Here is a 12273-nt window from a genome sequence, read left to right on the forward strand (position 1 = left end):
GAATTAATCAGCGAAAAAAACCATGCACCTTGACAAATTCTTGTTTCCCGGAATTTTTTTCCCGCAATATTTACCTAAATTGGGTTAAAATCAGACCTAAAAAAGACATTTTTTTAAAAGGAAATTGTTGTGTTGTTTATCATTCATAATTCAATTATTATGAAAAGTAAAAATGCCAAAGAAAATAAATAATTTTTCACGTGAAATTGAAAAATGGCATTAAAATTTAAATCGAATAGGGATTACTTTAAATATGGAATAGATTGGTGCCCTCCTCTTCTCTCATCTCCCCCTTTGCATAAAGTTGTGTTATTTTATGTTATACCGATTACTGAAGGTTTATAAAAACGAAACAAGAACCGGTTGTTGGTCCTTGCAAGTGTTTTTACCTTGAGCCTTTGAAGACATTTGGACCAACATTTTAATAGTTCTTAATATTATTGTAAACGGGGGACACATTAGGCAAATACGAGAATAACACACGTTTATTTTCGAGCTGTTATCAGAAAGAAGTGAATCCTCGAAAATGCAGCTTTTTTTAACTAAAGAGCTTTTTAACTTTAATTGCAAGGGAGGGCTGGTGGTGTGGCAGCCTCTAGTATGCTCAGTACAACTTCAATTTAATTAAGTTCTTTCGTTGTTGTTTACTTTCACGTGAAGAAACTCATCTTCAAGGAAAAACTTCATTTTTAATTACCTTCAAAAATACAAATTAAACGAAATAATAAGACGTTCAAAGTTCAGTCAGGTTTATTTAATAAGAAAAGGGAGATAAACGTTGAACATTTAATAAGAAAAGGGCGAAAAGCGTTGAGACCCATAAACATAAAAGGTTCTTTATTAACATGAAGCACAGCTCCCACTTACTCTTCGATGCAACTGAAAGCCTCTTCAACAAATAAAAACAACTAACTGTAACACTGGGGCTCCTCCTTTCCTGCCTAGACGTACAACCACCTCATCCAAATAAATTAAGAAAAAAAAATTAAAGGGAGGTAAAAAGTAAATTTAATGTAAAAATTCACCTAATTTAAATTAGCGAAAACATTTTTATATTTGACTAGATAATTCTTTAATTATTTTTCGAAGACCCAATGGACACACCTAGAGGAGTAATAAGCCTAACTATTACTAAGTGGCAACCATGCTCTGGAGGGCTCGAAAAAGCTCCTAATGACTTTTTAGATCAGCAATGGTTTAGTTATTACTGTCTTTTTTTCGCTTTTGGTTTTAAAGAAACAAAATCGTTTATATTCTTGTCAGTAGATTAAAAATTTAAACTGATGACGATGATAACATCTTAAAAGGCTGGAAGTTTTTTTAATGTCTTACGATGGGTGGTTGATTTTGTTTTAAAAATGCATTCTTGTCTTTTGTAGCGTTTGTTTGCATTTTGTGTTTTAATTGTTCTGTCCTTCCCTTCTTTTTTCTAAACGCTCTCTCTCTCTCTCTCTCTCTCTCTCTCTCTCTCTCTCTCTCTCTCTCTCTCTCTCTCTCTCTCTCTCTCTCTCTCTCTCTCTCTCTCTTTCTCTCTCTCTCTTTCTCTCACTTTATCCCTCTCTCCCCTTGTTGATTTTCTTCTCTTTTCCGTTTTGCTAATTCCTTTTCTTTCATTTTCTCTGTTCTTTTTTCTTCGGTTTTATATTCAGTAGTTTTTGTTTGTTTTAGGAATCAAGTATATCTGATGCCAGGGTAGTAATTGATCTAGTCGATGCCATCAAACCCGGAACTGTCAACTACGAGGTTGTAAGGGAAGGAGGCACTGAGGAGGTATGAACGTCTTTTAATTTTTTGGGGGAAGAAGTTCCTTTTTTTGTGGAAAAGTTTAATCCAGTTGGCATCTTATTTTAGAAAACTACTATTAGACCACATAGTAGAGAGACAAAATCTGCTCTATAAAGTCTTGACGCCAAAGTTCGTATTTGGCTCTTGACTTCCTACATTCACAATAACATTCCTGTTAATCGAGATTAATATCATAAAATACCAAGGACACTAAAAGTTTAATCTGGTTCTTTAAATTGGTTATGTCGAAACTTACTCAACGCTATATCAAAAAATTATCTAAAAAATTGGGAAAAACCTATCTCAAAAATCTGTCTAAAAAAAAAATAAGAAAAACCTATCTCAAAAATCTATCTCAAATTTTAGGAAAAACCTATTTCAGAAATTTGTCTAAAAAAAACTGGGAAAAACCCATCTTAAAAATCTATCTAAGAAAATTAGGGAAAATCTATCTAAAAAAAAGGAAAAACCTGTGTCAAAAAATTAGGTAAAACCTGTCACAAAATTTTTCTTAAAAAAATTAGGAAAAACCAATCTCAAAAATTAGAGAAACCTATCTAAAAAATCTATCTAAAAAAAAGGGAAAAACCGGAACTCGATTTTTAATGTAAAAGATGTCCGATGCATATATGCAGTTTTAGCACTTAGCAGGCGCCAACTTCAAAAATAAAGAATATGTGTGGAGAGGAAGTTTATTTTCAATTTAATTTACAGGCTATGGTTTTATGTCGATGCATTCAGCTTAGGGCCAATTCAGAGCAGGCAAAAGGTGTTCGATAAAAAGAGAGTGGTTCCTGACTCCTGCCGTTTACCCGTGCCAAATTAACCAAACACTTGGACAACTATAGGTTCTATCACTATATTAGCTCCACCACTATATACCTTGGTTCTACTGCCCTAGAAATGACGCATGGACGGATAATAGATAGACATATCTATTAACAAATGAACTAACCTCAATTTTTATACAATTCTAATAAGGGGTTATTAATGCCAGAATTGGCCCTCACTCCATTGGACTATTTGTCTTGCCTTTTTCTACAATTAGCCATGACTTGATGCCCACAGCCGTTCCATTTTAATTCAAGAGGACAGAACCATCTACCTTGGTTCAACTGCCCTAGGAATGATGCATGGACGGATAATAGATAGACATATCTATTAACAAATGAACTATCTTCATTTTTATACAATTCTAATAAGAGGCGATTAATGCCAGAATTGGCTCTCGCTCCACTGGACTATTTGTCTTGGCTTTTTTTACAATTAGCCATGACTTGATGCCCACAACTATTCCATTTTAATTCAAAATAGAACTGCCACGACTATGACAAGCATACCAAGGTATGCTTGTCATAGTTGTGAAGAAGAGGTCACATATTTGGACAACTTTCTCCGGAAGTGCTCTTTGATTTAAGGGGAAAATATTTACGTGGAATTGATTTGTGTATATGGCCCTTGAGCTTTTGAAATACATTGATCTATCTATAGCTCTAGAAAGTATAGCTTTCCGGATTGTTGTATCAAGTTTGACCCTACCATTAACTCGTAGTAAATTGGTAATACTAACAAACAAAAAACAATAACTAAATGATCAATTTATTCAAGAATATAGCCTAAATGCCTTGTTTCTAAATAGGAATCGAAAAGAAATATAACAGCTAAAACTCTAAGCTAGGCATTAATATGTTTAATATTAAAATTCTTCAGCATTACATTTCAAATTATTAGCTTATTAACTTACCAAAAGAATAATGTTTTTGGGAAAATCAATTAGGCTATTCTATTTTGTTGTATTTATCCCTTTAGTTGACTATTGACATATTAATAGAGTATTTTTTCTTCTGATTTGAACACTTGCTTTTCTTGCTTGATTTTAGCATGTTGTCACTAGCCTATATATGCTCAATAGCGAAAGTACCGCCCCACTGATGGCTGAAATACTTTACTATATGATGAACGTCAATTGGGCGGCATAATCGTCCCATTTAGCTTTTTGTGTAAACAGGACAAGTTTCTGCTTGTTTTCCTTCAGTTTGGCAACAATGGGAAAACCTTGCGCAATTAAAAAGATCTTTGCAGTTATATAACAACCAAAATAAAAATGGTAGAAAATTCTAGTTTTCAGGTATGAATTAAACCTAACGTAGAGCCAGGGGAAAAAAATGTTCTCATTTTAATGCTCCTCGTGCTTAAAAGACCCAGTTTTCAGATATGAATTGACCTGACATGGAGCCAGGGGACAAAAAAAATGTTCTCAATTTGATGTCCTTCGTGCTTTAAAAATCCCAATTTTCAGGTATGAATTAACCTAACATAGAACCGGGGGACTAGTAAATGTTTTCATTTTGATGTTCTTTGTGCTTTAAAACTCCCAGTTTTCAGGTATGAATTGACCTGACATGGAGCCAGGGGACAAAAAAATGTTTTCATTTTGATTTCCTTGAAGGACAAATGACTAATAAAATGTAAGTAGTATCATATTTTTAAAGGAGGATCGAAGGATTGTTTGGGTGAGGGGCTTTATTGTCATCATCAACTACATTATGCAGATAGTGCTGACCATATTTTCTCCTAGCCAAGGCAAAAATAACATTGAAAGTGATTTTTTTAGGAAAATCTTAGAATAAAGGTATTTTTTCAGTTCTTTACTGTCTTGTGTGCGCCTTCTTTCAAATAATTTAATTTTTTAGGTTTGAAGTCTTGCATCCTGGAACTACTTTTATTTTGTACCCTTCCCCAGGTATAAAGTCTGTCTCAGCTAAATGACTCAATAATTCCAATTTATGATCTTAAAAACTAAACATATTATCTAGGTCGCTCCGAATCATTTGGAGCCCTTAACGTATTGCCCCTCACCCCCGTTCCAAAAACGTATTTTTCTCATAAATGCATGTCTTATTGTAGGGAACTTGAAAAAACGGTTATTACAATATTCCTTATAGTTTAGTATTCTATTACTTTTGACATTGTATTGTCTCTCCTGTCTTTTAGGATAAGTTGGCGAACGCAAAATACGCCATATCCATGGCGAGGAAAATCGGTGCAAGGATTTATGCCCTACCTGAGGACATAACCGAAGTTAAGCCAAAAATGGTGATGACAGTATTTGCTTGTCTTATGGCTCGTGACTACATTCCCAATTTGGATTCCAAAAATTAATCCTTTTGTTCTGCTGCTTCTTTCTGGGGGTGTCCAAGGTTAGATATTTACATGTGTTGCTTATTGCTATTTTTTTTCTTGTTTTTTCATTTATTTTATTTTTCAAAAACTTCCTTGCTAAACTTTACTCACAGTGTGTTGTATTGGAACTTTGACGACCTTTAATGTAAAAAAAAACACGCATGGAAAAGACATCGCTCTTTACCAAGTCTACACTACTCTTTTTATCTAACCAGTTTTAATGTTTTCATTTTAACCGTTTCATATGGCTTTTAAGTAGAACCTCTGATCCTACCTGGTAAACTGCAGTGCCTTCCTTGTTAACCTTCAGTCTGCAATGATAGGATCTTGGTGTATAGTAGGTTTTAAAATTGAGTACAACTTGTAGCTTAAAAAAAGTTCGAGATATCATTGTGCCCGAGACCGGAGCCTTTATACCACAACCATAGGTTATATACCACGTTTTAACAATTCGACTCAAGGCCAAACGAAACCCTGTATGCCACAACCAATGGCTGTATGCGAAAACTAAAAGTTGTATGCCATGACCACTGTTACCCCGAAAATAAATGTGGTTTTCTAGTCGTCCAAGCGGATCGTCCATTTGGGAGGAGGTGGGCTTGCTCCCCTAGATTTGTTTGCCTCCCCTTATAGATTTTTAAAAACATTCTTTCTTAAATTTGTATTGGAAACTGGGGGGAATTCTCCCCCCCCCCACCCTTCTAACATTGTCCTGAATGGAGGCCACTGTTCTATAGCTCATTGTGTAAAATCACTGATCAGTGGAACCAACAATAGCATCTGGAAAAACAAAATGGCCAGGGCAGAATTGTTTTGAATTTCCTTAAAATCTGCATTGCTTAATTGGCCCGAGAGTGTACAAACCTCAGTGTTTCTACTTGTCCTATGTCTTTCTGAATGCAGAAAATTTAATAATATTTACACAGGGTATGATGTTATGTTTAGGCCTGTTCTTTTCTGTATCTCCCCTGTGATTGGTGTATATGATAAAATATTGTAGGGGTTCATTTTGCTAATGGTCTATGCCGTGTGCATCCATAGTTTCTCTGTTTCTCTTGTCTCTTTGATTACATCGATCATATTTACTGGATAATTGTTTGAAAAAAAATTATATACAGAGTTTCAGACCTTATAGAATTTTGAGAACAAACCCTACGAACAGGAAATTACACAAGAATTAATGTTGGGGGGACCTGATAATTTTAGAGGATGGGCCTAGGTTTGAAATAAAACCAAACAAGTATGTAAATCGGGTGGAGAAATCATATAAAAGCGTTAAAATCTTACGATTATGAAAGGGGGGGCTAAATTGGGACAGGGTGTACTCAGCGTACATGCCAGCCAATATGAAATCCAGTTAACCAACAGAATTACTATTGTTTTTCATACTGATGTTGAACAACATGAATAAAAATTTAAATTTCCGTCGTACCTGATATTTTCGCACGTCAGAAGTAAGTTTATCCGTAGTTTCCTAATTTTATTTGTCTCTTCGATTACATCTTTGATAAACGTGATTAAATAACTGTCTCGTCACAAAATGTTGTAAATATAGAATTTTCAACCAACCGAGAACAAACTCTAAGATCAGGGAATCACGCAAGAATTAATGTTTGAGGGACCTTGTAATTCTAAGGGGGGGAATAAATCCAAACAAACATATAAATTAGGTGGAAAACTAAAACACTAACAGAGAAACGTACAAATGTTAAGATCGAAGGGAGAAAAGGGAAACCTAAAGGCCCCCATCCTATGCACATGCAAGCCTGGAAGTCAGTAATGGAATTATTGATGCTTTTAACACGTCTTAATTAATTGACAAAACTGTTTGCCAAGCTTTTTTTGAAAGGCAGCATAAACAGGATAATTGTGGGGATCAAGGGGATTGAGCAAACATTGCGTTACTTATTCTCCCTTTCAATGCGGCGCTGCAAACGATTTTTTGGCAATTGTCTCAGAAGTTTGAAATCGTCGGATGTGGCCTTTAGGCGTAACAGCGCCGATATGTATCAAGTATTTATTAGTTTTTAAGCCTGGTATATAGCCAAGGCCGTATCCAGGGGGGTACTGGGTCTGATTCCACCCCTTCCTCCCCCCCCCGAAGTTTCTACGACCCGTAAAAACGTAACAAAATGTATATAAACAAATTTTTGATGTGTTTTAAAAGTTTTTATATACCTCCCCCCCCCCGATCAAAAATCCTGGGTGCTCCATTACATATAGACTTTATAGGTTTCGCGTTTCTCACATATTTAGATAGTAAACTTTTTCAAAAGAAAAATTGCCGCTGATATTTCAGGCTGCTGCCAGTACTCCAGATTATTTTTATTTTAAACCTCCCTGCACCGCTCACATGAATGAATGAATGACTGTATTTAAAGCCATTTTTCAGGCCGTTTACATACATATATAACAACAAACAAACTAAATTATGTAACAATCGACTTTCGAATAACAAGACCCTTACGGACAAAATTTGCCACTGCTACTATATTTATTTTCGACGTCGACTTCAAAGTTCCAAGAAGGGGCTCACGACCATGTTGCTGCAGGCTTTTAGATAGTTTTAACAACCGTGCTGCTTGACATTTAATGAGCTATGAATTGGTGTAGAGACTAGATAAGTAGAGACTAAGACTTAGTAGACATAACATTACTTAGTAAGACATAAGTAGAGACTAGACTTGGGTTCTAGTTTTTTTTTTTTTACTCTATTTACTAGACTTTTTCTACCTCTTATATCTAAGAAATAAAAGTCTAGCAAAGCCACAATGTTCTAGCCTTACTCTGGGTAAGCCTCCTTACTTATGCCAAAGGAGGGGGGAAGTTAACCCCCTTACCGTTTAGATTTTTGTCCCCTAGAATTCGAAAAATTGGTTTGATGTCTTTTGTTGACAAATTGAGAAAAAATCCTCAACCCGCTTTGCTGACATTTGGTTTCCAACGTATGTTTAGAATCCCTGAAAAAAGAGCCGAAGATATTACAGTGTTACTTTTTTTTGTAAAATGTGTGCCATATTCAAGTTACAAGGTCTGATTTGACGAGCTATGGGCAGGTAGTCGACAAGTCAACCAAGTATACTGGTACACAGTAGTGTGTTCCCCAAAGACTGGTGAATATGACCCTTAGCCCGCGTAATTAGAAATGGTGGACTTATATTTTTGGGGGGTCTTTAGGCCTTCAGAGAAAAATTCTGTGATACGCCTTTCCCCCCAGAATCTGATTGAAACGGTCATGGCTTATCGCTTGAAACTCTATCAAGAGTTGAAGATAACACCTTGTGAATTACCGCAGTTGAGTTCACGAATGATCTGAAAAATATTGAGGTGTCATCTTTTTTGAGATGTCAGAAATTTTGGGTATCAAAGTTTATGGCCTTGATCCATTTCTTAATTGAGCTTTCTGGTTACTATTAGTCGGCTTGTTTACTCCATCAATAAAGGTATCGCCTTTTAAATTACTGCAGATGAGTTAACGAAGGATCGGAAAAATATTGAGGTGCCATCTCTTTTGAGGTGCCAAAATTACAGGTATCAAAATTTATAAACTTGATCCACTTCTTTATTGAACTTTCTGAGTGCTGATCATTATTTCGTATTGGTTTATTTGAACTCGTCTCCTTTGTTTCAGGTTTACAAGCCAAGCTGAATTTCGTATCAAGCTTCTGTATTCTGTTTTATGTCTATTATTTTTATGTTCAACATTGTAAATGCCTTTTGCTGTATATTTCAGTTGCACTTGTTAACTTGTTTATTTCACTAAAATCATGTAGCTAAATAGGTTTATTTGAATATTATTAGTTTCATCTAGTATGGAAGATATTTTGTGTATTACCCAGCAGAGAAGATACTAAGTGGATAACTGGAAATAGCTGGAACTTCGGCAATTAAACGTAACTATTATGATGTTGAAATAATATCACTATAAATGGTGGAGTGATACCAAGCACGCAAATTTTTAAGCTAGGAGGAGAGGAATTGCCCCCTCATAGATTTAAAAGAAGATTTTTTTTTAGTTTTCATTCACAAAATCGAAAAGAAATGAAAGGTCACCCTCCCCTCCCCCTGAGATTTTTTAAATGTCTTATTTCCACATTTTCATTTTAATAAGTTGAAGGCATGCTTTTCTCCCAAACTTACATTTACATACGCTTAAGTAATAAAGAGCTGTAAATATTTGGTAATTTGATTTCATCTGCAGATTCGGTCACATCGTACAATTAACATGCGAACTTCAAAAATATCGCGAGTATGTTTTTCAAAAATCTGCCATTAATGGGAAACTATAATCTTTGCAATATCAACCCGGTGCCTTAACCAGTAGACCAGAATGGCAGTTTCTTCATGACATTTGGGACTAACGTTACGAGGTTTGATTAAAAAAAAAAACGTCTTGGTACCGTCAGACTTGAACATTCTTGACAAATTGACGTTCGAATAACGTTTGATGTATTTTAAGGTAGTGGTATGATACCAACTTGAGATACGTTGTCTAACAAGCTATTTGAGAAATTGCAATTATCAAAATCATGTATTGAGATTGAATCTGAGATCAATTAATCTTTAAGGCCTTAGTTTTTTCATATATTGTGTACGAAAGAGCAAATCTAGTTGTTTTAAGGGGGTTGGTTGGTTATTATCTAGAACTTGGATGACTATATTTTATTGCTCATCGTAGTTGTAGGGTTGATTTCCAATAACTTTAGAATAAAAGCTAAGGGTATATCTCCTCCCCACCCTTGGAACCGACACTATTCTTATCCCTTCCCTATCTATACTCTATGACTACGCCCGTTCACCTTGGATGATGACACTATTAGTATTTTGTCCTCGACGTTTAAAAGGGTTCCCTTAAATTAATCTTATCTCAAAACTCAAAGGGTTTAATTTTGACTCGCCTCATATATTCTTTAAGAGAAGTTGAATATTTCCGATGTAGATGCAGGAGCTAGAACTGTGGGGGGGGGGGGTTAAGATGCAAATTATATAAAAGCTTAGGAAATCAGAAAGGACTAAAAATCTGAAGACTTCTAGAGGGAGTGACCCTGAAACGCCCCTCCACCTCTATGCTTTAGGCACGTGCCTGCTTTTCAGTAATTATTTATTGCTTAAATAGTCATTAAGCAAATTGTCAATAATTAAGTTTAAATTACTTAAATAGTCATAATCAATTATCTTCTTTTTTTTTAATTACTATAAGCATAAATCTAGTACCTTGAGAAACTATTTTATACACCAAACAAAGCACAAATTACCATCACTGTCCAAATTATAAGTTTTTTGTTTTGTCATTAAAAGTGTAGTCGTGGCTCGTAAAGGATCTTAGCGGGGATTTCGCTTCGACAGAGGGATTAGACCTCTCTGTGAGCTGCCCAAACGATTCTTTTTTACTTTTACTTATTTGTAGTTTTTAATTCTGGCTAAACTCCAAAGTTCTCTCTTTGATTTTTTTTTTTCAAATTTTTATGTGTCCAAAGAAAAAGCATCTTCCACATGTGTTAAACCCTGGATGGAATTGGGGGAGCCTCAGAAGCTTAGAACTTTCCTGTACAAAACAGATGACGTTAGTCGTCAAGGAGTGACTATGATTTAAGAAATCTTTATGTGTTTCATTCATTATTGGGATTATTTGCCTTTTTTGTTTGTCTTTGACAATTTATTACGATTTTTTCGTATTCCCTTGATTTAATTCTAACTGCTGTCTTTTTCGGATGAATCCTTTTTGTTCAGATGAGTCAGGCCAATTTGCATTTGTTGTTTTTCTTGTATTGTGTTTTAGCTTTAAAATATTTTGTGTTAATTATTCGTTTCTATATGTGCCAGATAGGTTTTTTGTGTTTGTATTTTTCTTTGCTTTTGGGTCCAAATCGAGAATAGTTTTGACGCTTATCCGCTACTATGTATGTAAGGCCATGCTCAGGGGACAGTAGATAGGGATGAATCCCTCCCTTCTGTCGTTTTTCCCTCCTCTGATATAAAACTTGTAAATTTTCGTTAGAATTCACAACGATCCCATAAATAATTTGCCTAAAGTGTCTCGTTTGAAAAAAAAAATCCCTTGGTATTGGTCATATGTATTTGTAACTATTTTGCCGTAATTTTTGTTATAATTTGTCAATTCGATATAAATTAGTTTTAAGTTCATATTTTATGGTTGTTTTATTTTCGAAAGAAAGATATAGTTAGTTTTATGGTTATTTATTGTCTGAAAAGGCAGATGAACACAATAGAGGAGGGATCTATATATAGTACACCTCCTTTGTGCGCAAAGTAGGAGACCGATAGACGACTCCCCATCTTATATATTTTTTTTTCATTTCAATAGACCTTAACTAACACGATCACGTCAGTATTGAAAAAAAAAGAAAAATTTAAATAAACTCATGCAGGGAGCTAAAACAAACAGCAATGGTGAAAATTCTAAGAAGCAAGTGTTAGGGGTGTCAGTGGAGAAAAATAGGGGGGCTGGGGCACGGATTTGTCTTTGTTAAATGAAGGTGTAATAAGCATTATATCTAAATTGGGAACTGGTTGTGGTAATTTCGTTTTTTTTTTTTTTTTTTTTTTTGTTTTTTTGTGAAAACAGTGTAAAAAGTATGGTTGTGTTAATAATACGGTACACGATCAAGAATTACGCTTAGGATGCATCTCAGAAAACTGGTTTCATAGCTACAAAAACAAGTGACGGACGATACAATGCATTGGACTTAGATAGAATGCGTTGGACTTGTGTAATTTGGGCTGTATATTTGCACATTAGGGGGTTAGGTTAGTGGCACTGTCAAAATGCTTTACCCCCCCCCCCCTAATGTGCAAATGTATAGCTCACATTATATTATTATATAAACTAAAGGATGCTTAACAAATACCAAAAATCTACAATGACTCACTTCATCTCCCCCCCCCCCCCCATTGGTGTCCTTAGAAAGAATTACTGCAAGCTGACAAAAGAAGATATCGGAGAATTTTCAAGTGGTTAAATAGACATTCTATTTAACATTTCTTTTTTAACCACTAGAGAAATCTAGTGGTTAAAGAGACATTTTAGCTCAAAGGCCACGGTATACTTATGTCGTCTTATTTCCAAGGAAGTCAGATGGTGTTGGTTTAAATAATTTTCATAAGAGGTAAAAGAGGTATCTCCCATGTAGAGTTTTTATTTTAATATCACTTCAGATGTTTAGTTTTTGTTGAGACATGGATGACAAATGGGACAAGCTTTTGAGGATAAGAACAATAAGTAGTTCGTTAACTTATCATCGGAATTCTAAATGTTTTATGTTGACGCAATGATTTAGCAAAAAC

General features: G+C 34.9%; 1 protein-coding gene across 1 annotated transcript in view; it reads left to right on the top strand.

Annotated features, from left to right (window-relative positions):
* LOC136037855 (plastin-1-like) overlaps positions 1-11112 on the top strand; it is a gene marked incomplete in the record, with an annotated part of 96211 nt that extends 85099 nt beyond the window's left edge. The window contains 3 exon segments of the mRNA XM_065720702.1: positions 1669-1770; positions 4780-4985; positions 8600-11112. Of these exon segments, the coding sequence (XP_065576774.1) occupies positions 1669-1770; positions 4780-4947 (270 nt within the window).
* Positions 11113-12273: the final 1161 nt, after the last annotated feature.

The sequence above is a fragment of the Artemia franciscana genome, chromosome 17, assembly GCF_032884065.1.
Source record: "Artemia franciscana chromosome 17, ASM3288406v1, whole genome shotgun sequence".
Classification (NCBI taxonomy): domain Eukaryota; kingdom Metazoa; phylum Arthropoda; class Branchiopoda; order Anostraca; family Artemiidae; genus Artemia; species Artemia franciscana.